Source organism: Coenobita brevimanus, chromosome 65 (genome assembly GCF_032717465.1).
Source record: "Coenobita brevimanus isolate Jiangsu-jjx chromosome 65, ASM3271746v2, whole genome shotgun sequence".
Lineage (NCBI taxonomy): Eukaryota > Metazoa > Arthropoda > Malacostraca > Decapoda > Coenobitidae > Coenobita > Coenobita brevimanus.
In genome coordinates, this window is record NC_137018.1 from 21,782,844 (window position 1) to 21,808,076 (window position 25,233).

The 25,233-nt window shown below is 41.8% G+C and overlaps 1 protein-coding gene across 1 annotated transcript in view; it reads left to right on the plus strand.

Annotated features, from left to right (window-relative positions):
* The first annotated feature begins 275 nt into the window (after nucleotides 1-275).
* Nucleotides 276-25,233, plus strand: part of ND-B17 (NADH dehydrogenase (ubiquinone) B17 subunit) — a 140,933-nt gene continuing 115,975 nt past the window's right edge. The window contains exons 1-2 of the mRNA XM_080276417.1: nucleotides 276-319; nucleotides 23,651-23,766. Coding sequence (XP_080132543.1) covers nucleotides 304-319; nucleotides 23,651-23,766 — 132 coding nt within the window. The 5' untranslated portion in view covers nucleotides 276-303. The remainder of the gene's footprint in view (nucleotides 320-23,650; nucleotides 23,767-25,233) is intronic.

Consider the following 25,233-nt stretch of genomic DNA (forward strand, 5'->3'; position numbering starts at 1 on the left):
ACTTGGAGGCGATTTGTTTGTGGCCACCCCAAACGGGATTGAGGCGTCTGGAAATAGATAGATAGATAGAAAATAGAGTAAATGAAAAATGCTGATATTTTTCCGAAGACTAAGAGAATCCTAATATTCGTTATTTAATGTGTAACGTTGTAGTAACGTGAATCAAATAGCTGTCAAAAAGCTCTTCCCGTTAAGCAACTTAAAATATTAGTGAACATATATATTTTCCAGTTTATAGGATTGTATTGTAAAACTGACGGACAAACGCTTCTAGAGATCAGACGTTCTCAGAGACTGTGGAAGATGGCTCCGTCGTCTGGTAATCTCATATTTATTATAGATTAGCCTCATATGTGCATTTGTTTGATTTATACATATTTAGAATATGTTAATACAGAGTCAGTTTAGTAACTGGATATATGAATGGGGCCTAAGATTAGTGAGGTGCAATGGTGCTTGGTCCCGGCTTTCTTGTTTACCTTTTGTGGTTGAATGTAATGTGAAAGTATATGGTAAATGTTGCCTTTACTCACAGCTACTCACAGAAGGTTCCCTGGAAGAGGCCCTATGGGGCCTGTGGCTCCAGTATGTTAGCCTGAATGCTGATTGTTGGCTGCGTGTGGTGTTATCAGTGCTTTGTAATTATATTTCTGGTCCTGGTTTTTCTAAAATTTAACCAGCCTAGACTTAAACTTTTCAGCAGAGTCATCATTCACCACCCACTCTGGCGGCTTATTCCAGTTGTTAACAACACGGTTGTGAAACGAAAACACTCTTAGATCCAGCCTAGCTCTTGAACTGTAGATTTTCTTAGTGTTCTCCTGTGTAGTGTTGCTTTCCCTGAATTCAAAGAGACCCTCGATGCAGTCGCTGTCGTATATACCAGTGACAATTTTATAGGTTTCTCCTGTATGCCAGCGTGGGTAGGTCTAGCTTCCTCAGTCTTTCTTCGTAGGGAAGGATTTTTAGGCTAGACACCAGCTTTGTTACTCTCTGCTGTATATTCACAGCCTCCATGTCCTTCACAAGGTGGGGACACAATGCCTAGTTGGCGTATTCCAGATGTGGCCTTACCAAAGCTGTAAATAATGGCTTGAAGAGTGCAAGTTCCAGGTGAACAAATGATCTTATGAGCCCCACAATTTTATTTGCCTTGTTGATTTTCTTGGCTAGATGGTCGGAGAATGCAAGCAGGTCATCAATGACCACACTGGTATCCTTTTCCGCTCTGGTCCTGTCGATGCCATTGTACATATTGTATCCCTTGTTCTCAACAGGAGTCCTTCCTATTCTCATGTACCTGCTCTTCTCTGGGTGAACACTTAAGAGCCACTTTTCCGTCCATCCCCTGAGCTCATCCAGGTCCTCCTTCAACTTGTTACAATCCTCTATGCTCTGTATCTTCCAAAAAATCTTGGTGTCATCTGCATACAGAAATACCTTGCTTAATATCTGAAAGGTTAGCGGTAAATATACGCTTTACCTATTGTTGTAAAGGTATATGGTAAATGTATGCTTTACTTGAAGCACCAGAAAGACCTTACCAGTGCAGTTCATATTCTTCCAGTAGATATTGTGTATTTTTGTGACTTTTCAGAGTGGTAAATGACCTTTTCATGGTGAATTCTCCCCTCCCCCGTTATCATCACATTCCTTAAGCCGTACCTACAATTGATTGACTGAACATTCAATTGTATGTTTTCGGCGTAGTGGAAGGAACTTCCTCAGACGTACTCAGTGTTGGATTTCGTTTCCCATTTCCTAGCTGGAGGTTAGGTAAGGGTAGGGTAAATTATTGGGTACAGTTATGCGAGATAAGGGTAGGTTTAGTTAACCTGTTAAGTTAGGACAGTCACTTCTGCCTTTGCACTGACAGATTAAACAAGAGTTGACACAGCAGAACATCTGTCTGACAATTGCCAAACGCCTTAGCCTAATCCCATAAAGGGTGGCAACAAACAAATTACCTGCATGTCACGCGGTCCCCCATTATTTCACTGCCCTGCTCCCAGCTCACCCTCATCCCCCCTGTCTTATATAGGCTATGGTACCTCTTCACTCCATCCCTCCATCTCATCCTTAGCCTTCCTTTCCACCTCACTCACATACACTCTCCTTGTTAGTCTCTTGCCCTCCATCCTCACCACATGGCCAAACCACCTCAGTGTATTTCTGACGCATCCACATCCACATCACAACGCTCCTTCACTTCCTTATTTGTCAGTCTCTCCATGTAACGCCACATGCTCCTCTCAGATCACTCATTTCTACTGCTCACACGCTTGACATGTGTCCTTTCAACAAGGTCCAACCCATCAGGGTTGGTATCACAATACTGTCTTGCAGCGACTTTTTTACTTCCATTCTCACTTGCCTATTTCTTACCACTGTTTTCAAAGAACCAGCAACCTTTCTTCCTTGTTGTACCCTTACAAGCACTTCACCCTCCAAACTTCCATCCTTATGCATCACACTACCCAAGTAGGCTACAATCAAGTCACCTAAGGCGTGATTAATTGGTTGTGGACCGCTTCATACAAATAACTGAACCTATGGGAAAAATGCAATTTGGTTCTGGACGTTTGCCCAAAGTTCCCCTTTTCACTCCACTTTTTCCCATTTTTCCCCACTTTACACATGCACACAATCAAGCAATCAGTCAGTGCATGTATTACAAATTAAACACTAAACAATAATAATGGGCTTTAAGGGCATAAAATACTGTACGGTACGTGTCTGACTGCGACGACGATATTGCTTAAGTGGAAGGGGTAGGGTTGGGGGTTCCGAGGCAAGAGGCAGGCTACTGCATGCCAGAGGAATTTGCCCGTGCGTTTCAAGCCTTGCTGCGCAAGCGCCATAGGTATAGTTTATGCACGTGGTTCGTTTTTTTGGTTCTGGCACCTTGCAGTGTCCTAGATATCTGTGCCATAGAAGCACGCGCCATGGGCGATTTGACTGAATTTAAATGCACTGACATTTTCCATTTTCTCATCATTCAGCCTCACTGTTCATCCAGTGACTTCATATCTCTCAAGGACAATACAGTAACTTAACTCTTCCCAGCATATCATACTTTAGCTAAAAACAACAGGGAAACAGATTTAACAAGAAACGTTTATTTACCACTCCAGAAATACTGTAATCAGAAAAATATAACAGACCATTCGGAAGAAGAAGAACTGGTTTGGTAAGGTTCTTCTACTGCTTTTATGTTTATTCAGAGTACATATGAGGCGTTCCGAGCCAGAGGGGCGACCGTGCATTTTGCATACTTTCAGTAATTAGTTGTTAAACATTGACATGGCGAATTATACAATGGTAAAATTATACTTATATGCAGTTTATTGTTTAGCTTGAAAGTGCTAGCCAAGACGATTAAAATGGTGGTTAACCTGACATGTTTAAAATATATTACAGTTTGGTAATTAGATGTCAAAGCAAATATGCAAAATGCACAGTCGCCACTCTGGCTTGGAGCGCCTCATATAGAACATAAGGAGGTGGTGGGTCTTGTCACACACCTTCTTCAGTAACCTTAGTTATACACAGTCATTGGTTACAAATTTGTGCATGCAGTAAAAAAAAAAAAGTAGGTCTTGCCTCAGCCATTGACACAAACAGGGATGGAGTAGCTAACATATATGTAGTAGATACAGCGCAGGAGAGATAGAAGTAGCCTTAGAGCAGGAGAGCACAAGCACTTTTTATAGGCACCGTGGTGTAATGAGGCAAGGAAGCATGACCCGTATAAGTACCACTTCACAAATAATGATAAATGTTTACAAAACCATAACACTGTCTATCTATCTATCTCTACATGTATTGCCAGACGCCTCAATCCAATACAGGGTGGCCACGAACAAATCGCCTCCGTGTCGCCTTGTCCCCCGCCATTTCACTGCCCTGCTTCCAGCTCACACCCCCCTCTCTCATATACCTCTCCATTCCATCCCTCCATCTCATCCAAGGCCTCCCTCTCCCACTTTCCTCCTCCACCTCACTCACATTCTCTTCGTCAGTCTCTCTCCATCCTCTCCACATAGCCAAACCACCTTACTGTGTTTCTCCTAATGCTTCCTATCACAACCACATCCACACCACAATCCTCCTTCACATCCTCATTGGTCAGTGTGTCTCTCCGTATGACTCCACATGCTCCATTCAAATAACTCATTTCCACTGCTCTCACTCTTGACTTGTGTCCCTCCAGCAATGTCCAAGCTTAACCTCCATATGTTAGAGTTGGTATCACAATACTGTCATGTAGTAACTTTTTCACTTCCATGCTGGCTTCCCTGTTTCTTATGACTGCTTTCAAGAAACCAGCAACCTTTCTTCCTTTTACTCTTTCAAGCATTTCGCCCTGCAAACATCCATCCTTACTCATTACACTACCCAAGTACTTAAACATACTCACATTTTCCATTTCCTCCTTATTCAGCCTCACCATACAATTACTGACTTCACTTCTCTCGAAGACCATAACTTGACTCTTCCCTACATTCACCTTTAGAGTCTGTTTCTTACACACTCTCCCAAACTCATCCACCGAGCCTTTGCAGCTCCCCTTCATCTTCACTTAACAGCACACTATTATCTGCAAACAGCAATACGGGGAGTTTCCAAACACTGCCTTTCTCTCATTAGGACCACTCCAGTGTCCACTGCCCTACCTTGTATCTCTCTTATAACCCCATCCATGGACAGATTGAACAACCATGGAGGCATGACACATCTCTCTTTCAACCGAGCCTTCAAACAGAAAAATTCACTCAGTTCACTATCCACACTTACTGCAGCCTTAGCACCCCCATACATTCTCTTCACAGCATTCAACAACTTCCCATCTACTCCATATATTCTTAATACTTTCCATAATCCTTGTCTATCCACCCAATCATATGCTTTTTCCAAATCCATGAAGGCCTGTTCTTCTCCAACTAATTCCTTTGTTATTTCCCTAACTCTGTCAATAAGTATCCTACCATATACTTTTCCTATTACACTAAGAAGACCAATGCCCCTATGATTACCACACACTTCTTTTTCCCTTTTTCCTTTGTACAGTGAAATATTTATACCTGACTTCCAATCCTCTGGGACTCTACCTTCCTCTGAGGTCAGTCTGCTCATCTTCCACATCCATTCTACTACTATCTCTCTCCCATGCTTCAGCATTCCACCACACACTTCATCAGTTCCTGGGGCTTCCCCTATTTTGACTTTCTTCATTGCCTCCACATCTTCCATGCTACTGATTTCTTCCTGTCTTCTCACCTCCCTCCTTCTCCCAGCCATTCCCCAGCCACCTGCATTACTTTCATTCTTTATGTTCAATAGTTCCTTAAAGTGTTCTCATCATCTGCTCACTTTTTCTCCCTTCTTCATTAGTAATCTATCATTTTTATCTTTCACTCCCCTACTATCTTCACTGCCACCCTGTCTAACTCTCTGTACCTCTTTCCAGAACATTTTCTTACAGTCCCTCCACTTTACACTCAAAATCCTTCCAAATTCCTCTTCCACTCTCTTCTTACTCTCTCTCTCTCTTTCTACGTATAACACTTCCATCTCTCAACTTCTTCCATGCCCCTATTTCTCATCCATTCATTATATGCTTTCTTCTTTTGTGCCACAGCCTGTTTCACCTCTTCATTCCCATGCTGTTCCTTGCACCCCCGTTCGTCTTCTTTGCACACACACACACACACACACACACACACACACACACACACACACACACACACACACACACACACACACACACACACACACACACACACACACACACACACACACACACACACACACACACACACACACACACACACACACACACACACACACACACACACACACACACACACACACACACACACACACACACACACACACACACACACACACACACACACACACACACACACACACACACACACACACACACACACACACACACACACACACACACACACACACACACACACACACACACACACACACACACACACACACACACACACACACACACACACACACACACACACACACACACACACACACACACACACACACACACACACACACACACACACACACACACACACACACACACACACACACACACACACACACACACACACACACACACAGAGCTCGCTGGTGCAGTGGTAACGTTCTCGCTTGCCAACTGGTGGACGGGAGTTCGCGCCTCGCTCAGGTTGCGAAAAGTTTCACTGATGAAGTGGGTGGTTACTGTCCCCCTTGAGCAAGGGGATGGGTGTGTGTGTGTGTGTGTGTGTGTGTGTGTGTGTGTGTGTGTGTGTGTGTGTGTGTGAAGGTCACAGCCTTGCCCTTAGATCGGACTATATGAGCTCTCAGCTCCCTTCCGGGAGGGTAAAAGCTGACGATCACGACCATCAAGTGATAATGACCAATCCGGTGAATTACACACACACACACACACACACACACACAGCTATATCAGAAGCAAAACTAAAGTAAAAGATATAATACAATCCATTATGGACGAGGGAATCACTTATACACAAGAGAAAAATATTTGTGAAGCACTAAATAAGAATTTCCAATTAGTTTTTGCAGAAGAAAAAAATTTTGAGAGGGACTATGTGGAACACGCATGTCCACACATACTACCAGATATACAAATAGCAGAAAAAGTAATACAGGAGGAGTTAAGTAGATTAGACAGAGGAAAAGCAAGTGGTCCTGATGAAATTTCATGTTGGGTATTACGAGAATGTGCAAAGGAGTTAAGTAAACCATTATTTTTAATTTTCAAGAAATCCTTGAGTCAAGGTAAACTACCTGATATTTGGAAAAAAGCAAATATTGTCCCCTTATTCAAGAAAGGAAATAGACAAAATCCACTCAACTACCGACCAGTATCACTGACCAGTGTTGTAAGCAAGGTATTAGAAAAACTTATAAGAAAAGCTTGGGTAAATCATCTAGAAGAACACAGTATGATAACAGAAAGACAGTTTGGTTTCAGAAAAGGAAAATCATGTGTTACTAATCTGTTGAGCTACAATGACAGAGTAACAAACACAATACAGGAAAGGGAAGGATGGGTGGACAGTATCTATTTAGATTTCAAGAAAGCTTTTGACACAGTACCACACCAAAGACTTTTATGGAAACTGTACCATCAAGGAGGAATTCGAGGCAAACTTTTTTGTTGGATGCAAGACTTTCTCATAAAAAGAGAAATGAGGACAGTACTAAGAGGAAACTGCTCATCATGGAAAGAAGTGACTAGTGGAGTACCACAGGGTTCAGTGCTGGCACCAATCATGTTTTTAGTGTATATAAATGATATAAACAGTAACACTGGAAATGAGAGCTATCTGAATATGTTTGTAGATGATGCAAAAATACAAAGGAGAATTACTAACACAGACTCTTGTAAAGAGCTACAAGAAGAATTAAATAAACTTCATGAATGGAGTAGTACATGGCAAATGGAATTCGATGTGGACAAGTGTCATGTAATCAAGTTTGATAAAAGTGGAAAAAGACCTGATTGGGATTATAAGTTAGGAAATAAAACCCTATACACATCAGAAAGAGAGAAAGACCTAGGTGTGATTATCAATAACAGACTATCTCCGGCTGACCACATCAGCGAGAAGGTACGGAACATGTATACACTGCTTGCAAATATGAGAATAGCATTCACATACATAAATGAAGACATGCTAAGAAGGATAATAACATCATTCATTGGACCAACCCTGGAATATGCATCAGTAGTCTGGAGTCCTCATCTCAAAAAGCACATAGACAACATTGAAAAAGTTCAAAGGGCCACTACAAGATGGATACCAAGCTTAAGGAACCTAAGCTACGAAGAAAGACTAAATAACCTGAATCTACCAACACTACAGGAGAGAAGGAAAAGAGGTGACATGATAGTGCTATATAAGTGCATATCAGGAAAGGAGAAAATAGACATAAATGATTACTTAACATATGGAGAAGCATCAGCAAGAGGACACTGCAAAAAATTGCATAAGAAGAGAGGTGATAAAGACGTAAGGAAATTCAGTTTCCCAAACAGAGCAATTGATCAATGGAATGCACTACCGAATGAAATAGTGTGTGCCAAAACAATTCACAAATTTAAGGATATGTACGATAAATATGGTTTAAGACACGAGACAGTACGAGCTTGACTCATTCCTGTAAAGATACAATTAGGTAAGAACAATTAGGTAAGGTAAGAACACACACACACACACACACACACACTCAGGTGTGGATGGAATGGTATCTAAATTACTAGAGATGAATGATTATGTCAGAGAAAATGAACCACAAATAATATGCCTAACTGAAACAAAATTAACACCAAGGATATCCAATGACATTCTAAACTTAGAGGAATACAATATATGGAGGTTATGAAGGAGTGCATGGGGGATGTGCATATGGTCTAAGGAATGCAGAAGGGGAAAGGATACTCGAGTTTGGGGAGGCAACGGACATGATTGTGTGCAACACATATTTTAGGAAAAGAGACAGTAGGTTAATTACGTATGAGTCTGGGGGAAATAGCAGTCAGATAGATTATTTTCTGGTTAGGAGGGCCGATAGGAGGTTAGTGAGGGATGTTAAAGTTATAGGAAGTGAGGAGTGTGTGCAGCAGCACAAACTATTGATTTGTGATATGGTGCTTAAAGAACAAATGATGAAAAAGAGGACTTATGTACCTAGGAGGAAAATATGGAAGCTGAAAAACCAAGTAGTAAGGGATGCCTTCTATAGCGAGTTGAGGAGAGTGGTGGCTGAACAGGGAGCTGTAGACAGAGGCGTTAATGAACAGTACAGAGCCCTCAAGAACAATTTCTTGAGAGTTACTGATGTAACATGCGGCTGGACAAGAGGACCACCAAGACATAAAGTAACTTGGTGGTGGGATGAGGGTGTAGAAGCTGCAATTAAGGAGAAAAGAAGGCTCTTCCGGGAATGGAAGAAGGGTGGTAGCAAAGAGGAATATTTGGCTGCCAAGCGTAGGGCTAGGAGAGAGGTATACAGGGCAAAGTCCGAGTCACAGAGACAATTACTTGATAACCTAAATCATGGGGAAAGGAAAAATATATTTAGGGTGGCAGGTCAGGTGAAGAGGGATAATCGGGATATCATAGGTGAGCAGTGTGTGAAGAATGATGAAGGAAGGGTAGTGGTGAACAGTGAGGATATTAAAGATGCATGGAGAGAGCATTATAACCGGTTGTTGAATGAGGAGTTTGACTGGGACAGGGAAGGTTTGGAGCCAGCAGATCCAGTGTCTGGCCCTTGGCCTTTGATTGATACTGCTACTGTGAGTGAGGCAATAGGCAGGATGAGGGTGGGGAAGGCAGCAGGTGTGTCTGGGTTGACTGCCGAAATGTTGAAGGCCTCAGGCGATATAGGGGTGAGTTTAGTCACTGACCTGATAAATAGGATTATTTATGAGTGTGTTGTCCCAGATGATTGGCTGAAGAGTGTAATTGTAAATGTGTATAAAGGGAAGGGTGATGCCCTGGAAAGAGGGAATTATAGAGGTATAAAGCTTTTAGATCAGATAATGAAGGTAATGGAGAGAGTTTTAGAAGGTATGATTAGAGAAAGAGTGAATATTGATGAGATGCAGTTTGGGTTTATGCCAGGTAGGGGGACCACTGATGCCATATTCATTGTTCGACAGCTTCAGGAAAAATATATTGGTAGGAGAAGGGATCTTTATTTTGTTTTTGTTGATTTGGAAAAGGCCTTTGACAGAGTCCCTAGAGAGGTGGTGAAGTGGGCAATGAGAAAGCTTGGCTTGGAGGAGTGGCTGGTTAGGGTGGTTATGGCCATGTATGTGGGTGCTCACACCCAGGTGAGAGTGAATGGAGATTTGAGTGATGAGTTTTCCGTGAATGTTGGTGTGCATCAGGGGTCAGTCTTGAGTCCCATGTTGTTTATCATGGTACTTGAAGCCCTTTCACGTGACTTTAGAAACGGACTCCCGTGGGAGTTGTTGTATGCTGATGATTTGGAGTTGATTGCAGAGAATGAAAGGGAGGCGGAGGAAAGGTTTAGGAAGTGGAGACATGGTATGGGGCAAAAGGGTTTAAGGGTAAATGCAGATAAAACAAAAGTGATGATATCTAGGGTTGGTGGCGGTACTGTCAAAGACGAGGGAGAGTGGCCATGTGCAGTTTGCCACAAGGGCGTGGGAAGTAATTCCATCTTGTGCGGTGTGTGTGATAAATGGGTGCATAAGAGATGTAGTGGTATCAGAGGTAGACTGCGAGATAATGCTGATTTTATGTGTACGGCGTGCCGGGGTGAGCAGGTGGAGATCGTCAGACGTGAAAGAATTGAACTTGCTGGTGAATCTCTTGAGTGTGTGGAAGAGTTTTGTTATTTAGAAGACATGTTGTGTGCTGGAGGTGGGGCTGGAGCTAGCTCTGTGGCTAGGGTGAGAAGTGGTTGGAAGAAGTTCAGGGAGCTCTTGCCTCTCCTGACATTGAGGGGGCTCTCCCTACGTGCTAAGGGGTCTTTGTATGCAGCGTGTGTTAGGAGTGTAATGCTGTATGGCAGTGAGACCTAGGCAGTGAAGGAGGAAGACATTCGCCGGCTCAAACGTACAGAAATGACAATGATTAGGTGGATGTGCTGTGCGTCCCTGCGTCCAAGGCCTGGAGGGGCTGGGTTTACAATGGAAGAGTTGAGAGGTAGGATGGGACTGGAGTGTATTGGTGTTGTGATGAGGAGAGGTAGATTGAGGTGGTTTGGACATGTGGAGAGGATGGGGGATGATAGTTGGGTGAGGAAGGTGAGAAGTGTTAATATTGGGGGTGGGGTTATGAGGGGTAGACCGAGAAAGACATGGGACGAGGTCATTAACTGTGACCTTAGGGTTAAGGGACTGAACAGGGAGGCTGCAATGGATCGTGCAGCATGGAGAGCCGCCATTAGGTGACCAAGGCCGACACATGCAAGCATGTTGGAGCCTTTAAAAACGAAACGAAACGAAGAGACAGAAATTTAAAAAAAGGAGGAGGAATTATAATATTAACTAAGAAAAATCTAAAAGTCAGGGAAATAAAACTAGATATACCATCACAAGTAGAACTGATTGCAGTAGAGATCGACACATCTGAAAGTAAAGTAATTGTAGCCAATTTGTACATGCCACCCAGATCAAACACATGGGAAAGAGACGAATATGAGGACCTGGCAGAGAGTACAATTCAGAGTATAAGATCATTGCTACATAAAATGGAAGAGAAATCGGAAAGAATTATACTAACTGGGGACTTCAATACCAATATAAATTGGAATACTCTAGATGTAAATAGCCAAGAAAGCTGTTGGGACCAAAAGCTCCTGGATCTCGTACAAGAGTTTTTCTTAACGCAACATGTGAGGGAAACCACCAGAAAAAGAGGACTTGATGTACCTTCAGTGCTAGATCTAATATTTACTAGACAAGAAAATGATATTGACAGTGTAATGTATCACCCTCCACTCTGCAAAAGCGATCATGCAGTACTAAATTATAACTTCAGGATAGCATATGACATAGTAAATAGCAATGACAGTTACAAAAAGAGCCTAAACTATAAAAAGGGAAATTATCAAGACCTAAAGAAGTATTTCTTAGAAGTTGATTGGGAAAATGAGCTTAGAGGACAAGATTTAAATGCTGTATATAAAAAATTTTGTGAATTTTATGAAATAGGAGTCCAGAAGTACATCCCACAGCACAAAGAAGCAGATAAGAAAATACAGAAATGGTTCAATACAGAATGTAAAAAATCAAAAGAAAGAAGAGATTTGTTGTGGAATAGATACAGAAGACACAATAGTGAAAGGGCGTATAATAATTATAAACAGGCAAGAAACGACTATACAAGAATAAGGAGGGAAGCCCAAAAACAGTTTGAGGAGGATAAAATAAATAAAAGTAGTGATCAACCAAAGCTGTTTTACAGCTATATCAGAAGCAAAACCAAAGTAAAAGATATAATACAATCCATTACGGACGAGGGAATCACTTATACCCGAGAAAGATATTTGTGAAGCACTAAATAAGAATTTCCAATTAGTTTTTACAGAAGAAAAAAATTTTGAGAGGGACTATGTGGAACACGCATGTCCACACATACTACCAGATATACAAATAGCAGAAAAAGTAATACAGGAGGAGTTAAGTAGATTAGACAGAGGAAAAGCAAGTGGTCCTGATGAAATTTCATGTTGGGTATTACAAGAATGTGCAAAGGAGTTAAGTAAACCATTATTTTTAATTTTCAAGAAATCCTTGAGTCAAGGTAAACTACCTGAAATTTGGAAAAAAGCAAATATTGTCCCCTTATTCAAGAAAGGAAATAGACAAAATCCACTCAACTACCGACCAGTATCACTGACCAGTGTTGTAAGCAAGGTATTAGAAAAACTTATAAGAAAAGCTTGGGTAAATCATCTAGAAGAACACAGTATGATAACAGAAAGACAGTTTGGTTTCAGAAAAGGAAAATCATGTGTTACTAATCTGTTGAGCTACTATGACAGAGTAACAAACACAATACAGGAAAGGGAAGGATGGGTGAATAGTATCTATTTAGATTTCAAGAAAGCTTTTGACACAGTACCACACCAAAGACTTTTATGGAAACTGTACCATCAAGGAGGAATTCGAGGCAAACTGTTTTGTTGGATGCAAGACTCTCATAAAAAGAGAAATGAGGACAGTACTAAGAGGAAACTGCTCATCATGGAGAGAAGTGACTAGTGGAGTACCACAGGGTTCAGTGCTGGCACCAATCATGTTTGTAGTGTATATAAATGATATAAACAGTAACACTGGAAATGAGAGCTATCTGAATATGTTTGCAGATGATGCAAAAATACAAAGGAGAATTACTAACACAGACTCTTGTAAAGAGCTACAAGAAGAATTAAATAAACTTCATGAATGGAGTAGTACATGGCAAATGGAATTCAATGTGGACAAGTGTCATGTAATCAAGTTTGGTAAAAGTGGAAAAAGACCTGATTGGGATTATAAGTTAGGAAATAAAACCGTATACACATCAGAAAGAGAGAAAGACCTAGGTGTGATTATCAATAACAGACTATCTCCGGCTGACCACATCAGCGAGAAGGTACGGAACATGTATACACTGCTTGCAAATATGAGAATAGCATACACATACATAAATGAAGACATGCTAAGAAGGATAATAACATCATTCATTAGACCAACCCTGGAATATGCATCAGTAGTCTGGAGTCCTCATCTCAAAAAGCCTATAGACAAGATTGAAAAAGTTCAAAGGGCCACTACAAGATGGATACCAAGCTTAAGGGACCTAAGCTATGAAGAAAGACTAAATAAACTGAATCTACCAACACTACAGGAGAGAAGGAAAAGAGGTGACATGATAATGCTATATAAGTGCATATCAGGAAAGGAGAAAATAGACATAAATGATTACTTAACATATGGAGAAGCATCAGCAAGAGGACACTGCAAAAAACTGCATAAGAAGAGAGGTGATAAAGACGTAAGGAAATTCAGTTTCCCAAACAGAGCAATTGATCAATGGAATGCACTACCGAATGAAATAGTGTATGCCAAAACAATTCACAAATTTAAGGATATGTACGATAAATATGGTTTAAGACACGGGACAGTACGAGCTTGACTCATTCCTGTAAAGATACAATTAGGTAAGAACATTTAGGTAAGAACACACACACACACACACACCATAACCATAACACCTGTCTGTTTATCTGTTGCCTGTTGCCTCAGTCCCATAAGGGATGGCCACAAACAAATCACCTCCATGTCACCCTGTTCAGTGCCATTTCACTGCCCTGCTCCCAGTTCAACCCCCCCTCTCTTATATACTTTTCCATGCCATCCCTCCATCTCATCCTAAACCTCCCCCTCCCTGTCCCCTAATTCCTACAAAATAATAACAGTAGGAATCAATTTGTTGCACAGTATACAGAGCAAAGTCTGAGTCACGGAGACTTTTACTTGATAACCTAAATCATGGGGAAAGGAAAAATATGATATTTAGGGTGGCAGGTCAGGTGAAGAGGGATAATTGGGATATTATAGGTGAGCAGTGTGTGAAGAATGAAGGAAGGGTAGTGGTGAACAGTGAGGATATTAAAGATGCATGGAGAGAACATTATAACTGGTTGTTGAATGAGGAGTTTCACTGGGACAGAGAAGGTTTGGAGCCAGCAGATCCAGTGTCTGGCCCTTGGCCTTTGATTGATGCTGCTACTGTGAGTGAGGCAATAGGCAGGATGAAGGTTGGGAAGGCAACAGGTGTGTCTGGGTTAACTGCCGAAATGTTGAAGGCCTCAGGCAATATAGGGGTGAAGTTAGTCACTGACCTGATAAATAGGATTATTTATGAGTGTGTTGTCCCAGATGATTGGCTGAAGAGTGTAATTGTAAATGTGTATAAAGGGAAGGGTGATGCCCTGGAAAGAGGAAATGATAGAGGTATAAAGGTTTTAGATCAGATAATGAAGGTAATGGAGAGAGTTTTAGAAGGTATGATTAGAGAAAGAGTGAATATTGATGAGATGCAGTTTGGGTTTATGCCAGGTAGGGAGACCACTGATGCCCTATTCATTGTTCGACAGCTTTAGGAAAAATATATTGGCAGGAGAAGGGATCTTTATTTTGTTTTTGTTGATTTGGAAAAGGCCTTTGACAGAGTGCCTAGAGAGGTGGTGAAGTGGGCCATGAGAAAGCTTGGCTTGGAGGAGTGGCTGGTTAGGGTAGTTTTGGCTATGTATGTGGGTGCTCACACCCAGGTAAGAGTGAATGGAGATTCGAGTGATGGGTATTCCGTGAATGTTGGTTTGCATCAGGGGTCAGTTTTGAGTCCCATGTTGTTGATCATGGTACTTGAAGCCCTTTCACATGACTTTAGAAACGGACTCCCATGGGAGTTGTTGTATGATGATGATTTGGTGTTGATTGCAGAGAACGAAAGGGGGGCGGAGGAAAGGTTTAGGAAGTGGAGAGATGGTATGGGGCACAAGGGCTTAAAGGTAAATGCAGATAAAACAAAAGTGATGATATCTAGGGTTGGTGGCAGTCCTGTTAAAGATGAGGGAGAGTGGCCATGTGCAGTTTGCCACAAGGGCGTGGGAAGTAATTCCATCTTGTGCGGTGTTTGTGGTAAATGGGTGCATAAGAGATGTAGTGGTATGAGAGGTAGACTGCGAGATAATGCTGACTTTATGTGTACAGCGTGTCCGGGAGAGCAGGTGGAGCTTGTCAGACGTGAAAGAATTGAACTTGCTGGTGAATTTCTTGAGTGTGCGGAAGAGTTTTGTTATTTGGGAGACATCTTGTGTGCTGGAGGTGGGGCTGGGGTGAGAAGTGGTTGGAAGAAGTTCAGGGAGCTCTTGCTCTCCTGACAATGAGAGGACTCTCCCTACGTGCTAAGGGGTCTTTGTATGCAGCATGTGTTAGGAGTGTAATGCTGTATGGTAGTGAGACCTGGGCAGTGAAGGAGGAAGATATTCGCCGGCTGAGACGTACAGAAATGACAATGATTAGGTGGATGTGTAGTGCGTCCCTGCTTCCAAGGTCTGGGGGGGCTGGGTTCACAATGGAAGAGTTGAGAGGTAGGATGGGACTGGAGTGTATTGGTGTTGTGATGAGGAGAGGTAGATTGAGATGGTTTGGACATGTGGAGAGGATGGGGAATGATAATTGGGTGAGGAAGGTGAGAAGTGTTAATATTGGAGGTGGGGTTACGAGGGGTAGACTGAGAAAGACATGGGACGAGGTCATTAAGTGTGACCTCAGGGTTATTGGACTGAACAGGGAGGCTGCAATGGATCGTGCAGCATGGAGAGCCGCCATTAGGTGACCAAGGCCGACGCATGCAAGCATGTTGGAGCCTTTAAAAACGAAACGAAAAATGAAACGAGTTGTAAGTCAACTTTCTTCTTTAATGTTTCTTCCTCAAATAAAAAAAAAGTGGGATATTGATGGATCTTTAATGTGGTGTTATGGTTTTGTAAATGTTTGACCTCAGTCTAGTTTCATTTTATGGTGAAAAAAAAAAAAAAAAAAAATCTGGATTTCAAGCCATTTTAGGCATTAATCTACCCAAATGCCATATAATGTAAACTAGATCCATGTCATTCAAGCTTAACAGAGACCAATTTCCTATCACGTCCATAGTTGTTGGCGAGTTCATGTTTAATCTAATTTCAGATCTGAGTCAGTCTTGAGCCCCTTATTGTTTGTCATGTGAAAGAAGCCTCTCATATGACTTCAGAAATGGACTCTCATGGGGGATGTATGCCAGTGATTTGGTGTTGATTACAGAGATTGAAAGGGAGGTGGAGGAAAGATTTAGAAAGTGGAGAGATGATATGGGGCACAAGGGTCTTGAGAGTAAATGCAAATAAAACAAAAATGATGATATCTAGGGTTGGTGGGGGTAATGTCAAAGAAGAGAGTGATTGGCTATGTGCGGTCTGCCATAAGGCCATGAGAAATAATTCCATCCTGTTCAGTGTTTGTGATAAATGAGTACATAGGAGATGTAGCTAGTAATATTAGAAGTAGACTGTGAGATAATGCTCATTGCATGTATGGAGCATGTCTGGAGGAACATTTGGAGACTGTCAGGTGTGAAAGGATTGGTCGTGCTGGTGAGTCTCAGGAGTGTCTGGAGGAGTTTTGTTACTGGGAGACGTGTGCTGGAATTAGGGCCAGAGCTGGCTTTGTGGCAAGAGTGAGGAGTGGTCGGAAGAAGTTCAGGGAGCTGTTGCCTCTCCTGACATTGAGAGAACTGTCTTCGTGCAAAGGGATCTTTATATGTAGTATTTGTTAGGAGTGTAGTGCTGTATGGTAGTGAGACCTAGGCAGTAAAGGAAGAGGATTTTTGTTGATTCAAATGTACAGAAGTGACCATGATGAACTGGATGTGCAGTGCATCTTTAAATGTGAGGCTTGGAGGGGCTAGGTTTACAATGGAAGAGTTGAGAGGAAAGATGGGATTTGGAGTGTAATACTATTGTGATGATGAGGGGTAGATTGAGATGGTTTGGGCATGTGGAGATGGGGAATGACAGATGGGTGCAGAAAGTGTGAAGTGTGAATGTTGGGGTTAGGGTTGTGAGAGGCAGACTTAAAATTACCTGGCACGAGGTCGTTGACTGTGGCATGAGGGGTAAGGTAGCTACTGAATAGGAAGGCTGCCAGAGATCGAACAGAACAGAGAGCTGCAATTAAGTGACCAAGGCTGATGCTTGCAAGCATGTTGGAGTCTGTAAATGAAATAATATGAATTATTATTGCGTTAGGTGGTTGCAACCATCATCGACTCACTTGATGTGATGCTGCCTACTTCTTCCTTCACTTTTACCATTCTTTTTCTGTACTTGCTCTCCCATCTTCTTGTTTCTCCTATCTTTCCTGCCACATTTTATTACACTTCTTTCCTTTTCAGGTGGTTTTACATTGCATGACAAGCAAGATGGTTTCCTGTAAGCTGGGAAACTGTTTACACTGTTAGGTGATAACCATATAACTAACCCATACTGTATGTGTTCCCTACATGTCAACAAGTGGGTTGGCAGAGAGTTAGTGCCTGTAAAATGGGGTAACCTTGGACTGAGGGGTAACATCGGTCATTTCTGGATAAAATGTAATGCGCCAGAGTTATGGGAATATGGGTCTGTATTATGGAAAAATAAAAATGTAGGCAGTTAGGATAATCCTTAAAGTATGTTATCTGCATATACAATCCATGTATCTTATATGAATATGTGTATGAAAGATATTAGCAAAACTTGTGATTTTTTTTATTTATTATTATTTTTTTTTAACCCTGAAAAACTTTGTGCGGGACAAACAGGGATAGCTGTATGAACATGAGTATGATAATTTTAAAGTAAATGTAGTTTAGATAACATATGCTAAATGATTCTTCAGAATGTTCCTGTATAATCATGTGACAACAGTAACATTAGCAATAACTTTTTTCCCAGAAAAAATGTGTAACTTCGGACACACGGAGAAACACATGTAACTTTGGACGGTGAAACTGTTGGCAAAAATAGTGCAGAAAGTTAGTAGGCCTATATATACTTACAGCAGACAAAATGCCGCAGACAAAGACAAACCCATCCCCTGCCAAGAAATGAAAGTGCACCAGTATTGTGTCCAAAGAAGCATTAGAAAAAGCTAATGATGATGCTGAAAACAAAAATTTGAGTGTCTGACAAGCAGCCAAGAAATGGAAATTAAGAAGAAGCACTTGTATGATTATATTAAAGGTATCCACAGCAAATCAGTGGGACATGAAACAGCTTTAAGTCATGAGGAAGAGCAGCTGTTGTGTCAGAGGATAGAAACTCAGGCAGATTGGGGCTTCCCTCTAGACATACCAATACTGGATCTATGGATGCTCTTGAAGCGTACCTTGAGAAGTTAGGGGTTGTGGTGTCTCACTTTAAAAACAATGTTCCAGGTCAGGAATGGGGACTTTATTTCTGAAAAGGCACAAAGCAGTCCTCATGAGACTGGTGTCACAAAATATAAAGACAGAAAGATCTAAAGTAACTAGGGCCACACTAACGGAGTTCTACAATAACTTGAGAGATTCCCTGGAAGGAGTGCGTCCAGAGAACTTAATAATTTATGATGAAACAAATCTCACTGATGATCCTGGAAAGAAGTAAATTATAGTTAGAAGAGGCACCAAGTATCCAGAAAGAGTCATGAACTTGACAAAATCATCAATAACTGTTATGTTCTTGGGAACAGCTTCTGGTCATTCATTGCCGCCTTATGTTGTGTACAAGGCTGTTCACATTTATGACACCTGGACGGACAGGGGGCCCCCAGGGACGAGGTATAGTAGATCACTCAGTGGATGGTTTGAGGCTTGCAGTTTCAGTCACTGGTTTCACAAAATTATCTGGCCCTATGCCAAAGACAGAACAGGTAGAGTTGTTTTGATAGTGATAATCTAGCAAGCCATGTCAGTGCAAGTGTAGTAGAAACATATGAAAAGAATAACATTTCCTTTGTTCTGTTAGTCCCTAATTCCACCCTTTTAACCCAGCCCCTTGATGTTGCAGTATTTAGACCATTAAAAAGACACTGGTGTCAGGTGTTGGAAGACTTCAAGAAAACTACTGTAGGCAGGCCACATAATGCCTTGCCAAATGACTGCTTCCTAGTTCTTGTGAATGAGCTGATGGACAAAGTCAAGGGGTCTTTTAAAGATAACCTCCAAAGTGGGTTCAGAAAGTGTGGCATATATCCCCTTGATCCAGATGAAGCAATATCCCGACTGCCACAGGAATCCTCTAGTGGTACTGATACAACAGCATCTGCTCATGCCCTAGATAGCTCAGTTAGGTTATAGACATTCTGAAGGAAATGAGGCATGGCCTAGGGGAGACAAGTTTTAGAACAACTGGACCCAGGTCCACACAGAAGTGGAAGAAGTGGCTGAATGTTGCACCTGGTTGAAGTGTATCTACAAAATCCTTAAGAACTGAGGACACTGAAGACAGAAGTGAGGAACATGATGTGGATGACCCACAAGAACTACAGCCTGATTCCCCCAGCCAAGTCCCTACAATAGAGAGGCCACCCCATCCTGGCACCTTTACTCAGTTCTCTAGAGTAGTGGTGACATCAAAGCCAGCTGAGCCAGGCACCTCTACCCATAATTGCACTGGTCCAGCAGAGAAAGCAAGGCAGCCAGGCATCTCTACCCAGGACCCTACAGCAGAGATGGCACCGCATCGAAGTATCTCAGCCCAGAGACCAGCCAGCCACTACACTGAAGAATTGTGCCCTCAACCTGGGTAGTAGTGAGGGGTCCTTTGGATAAAAGTAAGACATTAAAATACTGACATTTTATCACAGTTGTTGTAAAAGTTGAATCTGAAATTCTTATTAGGTTCTTGAAACATGTAAAGGGTACATGTCATGCATTTGTAAATCATGAGATACATGGCTACAGTGGTGTTGATGAAGATATTAAGAAGGTGTTACCAGAGCCAACACTTGACAACAATTCTAGGATGATTTTTGATGTAGATGTTAATCTCTGGCCCAAATACATAATGTTTGAATTATCTCTTAGCCAAATAATGTTTGAGCTATCCTTTGCCCAATAATGTTGTGAGTTATTTCTTGCCAAAATAATGTTTGGTTACCAAAGTCTTTTTGCCAGTAGGTTTTAGTTTTAATCATTACAAAGCCAGGGTGATGCTAAGCAACTGCAGTTTTTAGTTTCAGAGTTTGAGTTTCGGTAATAATAATCTGATTTTTGTATCTCCTAAACAGTGTTGTTAGCTTGAAAATTGCAGAACCAAAGTTAAGCTGTATAGTTTCAGGGTTTGAGTTCCAATAATATCTTGTGGCCAATAATGTATACTAATGTGTAGTTTTTATGATTTACTGATATCTCTTAATTGGAGTTAATGTACGAATGTGGTTAGCATGAGTAGCATTAATGTGGTAATTATGCTTAACATGTGAAGTTTAGCAACAGGAAAGAATGCTCTTGTTGCATTTTGAAGTATATGGGATTTTTTTTTTTTTTTTTCTGGAAAAATTTATGAATGAACTGTGTCTATTTTCATCACAAAAATACCTGATTGCAATGTGATATAATGGTCAGTATTGTGCTGTCAATTTTCAGATGAAAAAAGGGAATATTTTTTTTAGTTATTTTTTTTCATTAACCCCTCCATGGCCACCGGCGTCGAATGACATTTAGCCAATACATGGCCGCTGGCGTCGTTTGAGCGCGGCCTATAAAAAACTGCAAAAAAATTTGTAAAGTGAACGAACATTCTGAATGTCTTCAGACTGACCTACACTATACTTCCATACACCCAATCAAGCAGTTCAGAGCCAGCTGTTGTGATGAGTGGATTTTCGAATTTTTTGATCCTGCCCATGCCTAAACAAGCACAACTACACCCGTTATCTCAACCCAGGCAGAAAATATCATCTTTGTCCTCTCTTGCAAAACACACACAACCAGCTGTTTGTGAATATGAATTAATACAGGCACAAACAAGACATAATAATAAATGAAAAATACATTTTTGTCTTGGTATCTTTACCTGTTTGCTCAGGTTTGTTGTAATGGTTTGGATCATTAAATGCAGTGTGACTTGTAGAAAACTGTGAAAATTTTCGGGAAGGGAGCGAACATCTAGGACATGAGACTGACCTTGACCGCCCTCTCACATATCATCTGTCAGTTCACCACCTGCTGCTGTGATGAGTGGATGTACGATTTTTTCGGTCATGGCCATGCCTAAAAACACATAGTTACACCTATTATCTCGACCCAGACAGAAAACATAATCTTTTTCCTCCCTTGCATAACATGCACAACCACCGTGTTTATGAGACAGCAACATGTATTGCGAAAATAACAAGGTAAAATAATAGAGAAAGGTGAACGTGTTGTTATGGAAAAAGTACATTTTCCCTTGTCTGTAAACGTATTTATTTCTGCTTTGTCTCTTTATTGCAAGGTTTGGTGAATGAATTTGGGACAGTGTGTAGGAGGAGGAAGCTGAAAGTTAATGTAAACAAAAGTAAAGTTATGGTGTTTGAGAGGAATGAAGTCACAGAGTGTGCAGTGAGGTTGGATGGTGAGGATATGGAGAATGTGAGTGCATTCAAGTACTTGGGTAGTGTGATGAGTAAGGATGGAACTTTGGGGGATGAAGGACGTGAAAGGGTACAGCAGGGAAGAAAGGTTGTTGGTACACTGAAAGCAGTGATGAGAAATAAGGAGGTGAGTATGGAAGTTAAGAAGTCACTGCATGATGGTATTGTGATCCCTACCCTGATGTATGGAAGCGAGGCGTGGACTTTGCAAGAGGGGAACAAGTCAAGAGTGAGAGCAGTGGAAATGAGTTACTTGAGAGGAGCATGTGGAGTGACGTGGAGGGACAGGTTGACGAATGAAGAAGTGAAGGAACGTTGTGGGGTAGATGTGGATGTGGTTGAAAAGATTAGGAGAAATACACTGAGGTGGTTTGGACATGTGGAGAGAATGGAGAATGAAAGACTGACTAAGAGGGTGTATGTAGGTGAGGTGGAGGGAGGGAGAGGGAGGGGTAGACCGAGGATGAGGTGGAGAGATGGAGTTGAGAGGTATATGAGGGAGGGGGGGGTGAGTTGGGGGGAGGGGAGTCAAATGGTGAGTGACAGAGTGACTTGGAGGCGTTTTGTCTGCGGCCACCCTTTGCGGGATTAGGGTGTCGGGCTATAGATAAATAGATAGATAGACACTTTATTCGTAATAATTAAACTTATTTGCAGTTTTGAAACTGCATTATGGATCTGTTTTTAGACATGCACATGGTGTGGGGGCTGGAAGTTGCTACTCAACTTCAGTATTGGCAATCAGATCTGACCCTCCACTTTCATCCCCCATGGGAGAGCCTGGCCCCGGGGGATGGTCAATTTTCTTATTTAGGACTGAAAAGTAAACTCTTTCACTCCATTTTCCAAGCATGGGCACAATGCTAACATAAAAACTAACTTGAAACTACCATAAACATATTTTATGCAAAAAGGTGAAAAAATATTCATCCATCCATCCACCCATCATACAATCCTACATTGCCCCATGAGGAGCGTAGGAGCCCAGGGCTAGGCAGTTGGTCCCGATATTTAAGATGAGAGTGAAAAAATATTCATAATAATTAAAATATTCATAATAATTATTTTTCCAGCCATTCCTAACATATTATGTACTGAAATCATTCGATATCATCATATCTCATATATGTGCGACATTTCAGCACCATTCGCATTTTTTGGGGGATAAAAAGAAACAACACCTGCGAGATTGCACTACAGCAGCAGCTCTGGGTGGCGGATATCGGTTGCTGATATTATTGCAACTTCCGTGCTCCATTGCAAGCCACAGAATGGGTCTAGGAAGCTGGGATTTGCACTGTTAGGTGCATCTGAACTTTCTCTTCAATATGGCGAGAAAAAAAATCAATATTCGAAACTTCAAACAATGACCCTGGCGTCGGCCTGGCGTGCATGGAAAATTCCGGGCCTTTGGCCACGGAGGGGTTAAGTGTTACAGTCACCACTTTTGTGTGCATTTTTTTTTCTGTATTTTCTAGAAACATCCTAGGTGTACTCGTGTTTATATGGCAAAGTTAAGAGGTGTCTGAAGTTACACAGACCTGTCCAAAGTTACCCAAACTCATGGTTAACTTTGGGCACTTTAATATCTTTAATAGCACTCGCAGTATTACAACTAAATTTTTTTCCTTTACATGCGTTCAAATGCCACTTGCCCTGGCTACACATAGACACCAACAGGGCTTTACTAATGCAATTCTACACTGTTATCCCCTACATACCTTCAAAACTGTCCGAAGTTACCCCATTTTACGGCTCATCAAACGGTCCCCCCGTACATGAGTATGGTGTCTGGCTATTGTTTGATAGATAGATATTATTATTATAATTTTTTATTATTTTCTTCTTCTTCTTCTTCTTCTTCTTCTTCTTATTATTATTATTATCATGATGAAACATGAAAAGAATATGGTACATAACAGTATGTGCTTTCAGATACGGGAGGAGTGAAGGCGTTCCCCATTGAGGGTCCATTCAAGGATGAGCGCACAAGATTGGCAGGAATGACTGATGCTGACCGGGCCTTCAGAAGACAGTGGCTTAAAGATCAGGTAAACTTGTCATTTTACACAGTACTTTCTTCAGTCTTGGCTACTTTTACCTTTTCCCTGTTTCAAGCCAGCTATTTCTCCCAGAGCCATAAAGGTGTGGTGGCAGCAAATATGTCGTGTGTTCCATGTCTGCTCAATATTTTGAGTTTAAAATTCAAATCATGACAGACATTCAAACTTTGAAGTGGGTGCTTGTTGTATCATTTCGATTTTGTAGGCTCCACCATGCTTGCATGCGTTGGCCTTGGTCACTTAATGGTGGCTGTCCATGCTGTTCGATCTATGGCAGCCTCCATGTTCAATCCCTTAACCCTGAAGTCACACTTATTAACCCCGTTCCAAGTCTTTCTCAGTCTACCCCTCGCAGCCCCACCCCCAATATTAACACTTCTCACCTTCTGCACCCAATTATCATCCCCCATCCTCTCCACGTGCCCAAACCATCTCAATCTACCTCTCCTCATCACAACACCAATACACTCCAGACCCATCCTACCTCTCAATTGTTCCATTTTAAACCCAGTCCCTCCCCCAGGCCTTGCACGCAGGGACACACTGCACATCCACCAAATCATTGTCATTTCTGTACATTTGAGCCTGTGAATATCCTCTTCCTTTACTGCCCAGGTCTCACTACCATACAACATCACACTCCTAACACATGCTGCATACAAAGACCCCTTAGCATGTAGGGAGAGTCCTCTCAATGTCAGGAGAGGCAACAGATCTGAACTTCTTCCAACCACTTCTCACCCTAGCCACAGAGCTAGCTCCAGCCCCACCTCCAGCACATAACATGTCTCTCAAATAACAAAACTCTTCCACACACTCAGGAGATTCACGAGCAAGGTCAGTCCTTTCATGCCTGACAATCTCCACCTGCTCTCCCTGACACACCGCACACATAAAATCAGCATTTTCTCACAGTCTACCTCTAATACCACTACATCTCTTGTGCATCCATGTATCATAAACACTGCACAAGATGGAATTATTTCCCATGCCATTGTGGCAAATTGCACATGAGCACTCTCCCTTTTCTTTGACCGTACTGCCACCAACCCCGGATATCATCACTTTTGTTTTATCTGTATTTACCCTTAAGCCCTTGTGCCCCACACCATTTCTCCACTTCCTAGATCTTTCCTTCGCCTCCCTTTCATTCTCTGCAAACAACACCAAATATCATCATACAACATTTCCTGCAGGAGTCCATTTCTGAAGTCACATGAGAGGGCTTCAAGTATGATGATAAACAACAAGGTACTCAGAACTGACCCCTGATGCACACCAACATTCACGGACAACCCATCACTCAAATCTCCGTTCACTCTTACCTGGGTGCGAGCACCCACACACATGGCCATATCCACCCTAACCAGCCACTTCTCCAACCCAAGCTTTCACATTGCCCACTGCACCACCTCTCTTAGGACTTTGTCAAAGGCCTTTGCCAAATCAACAAAA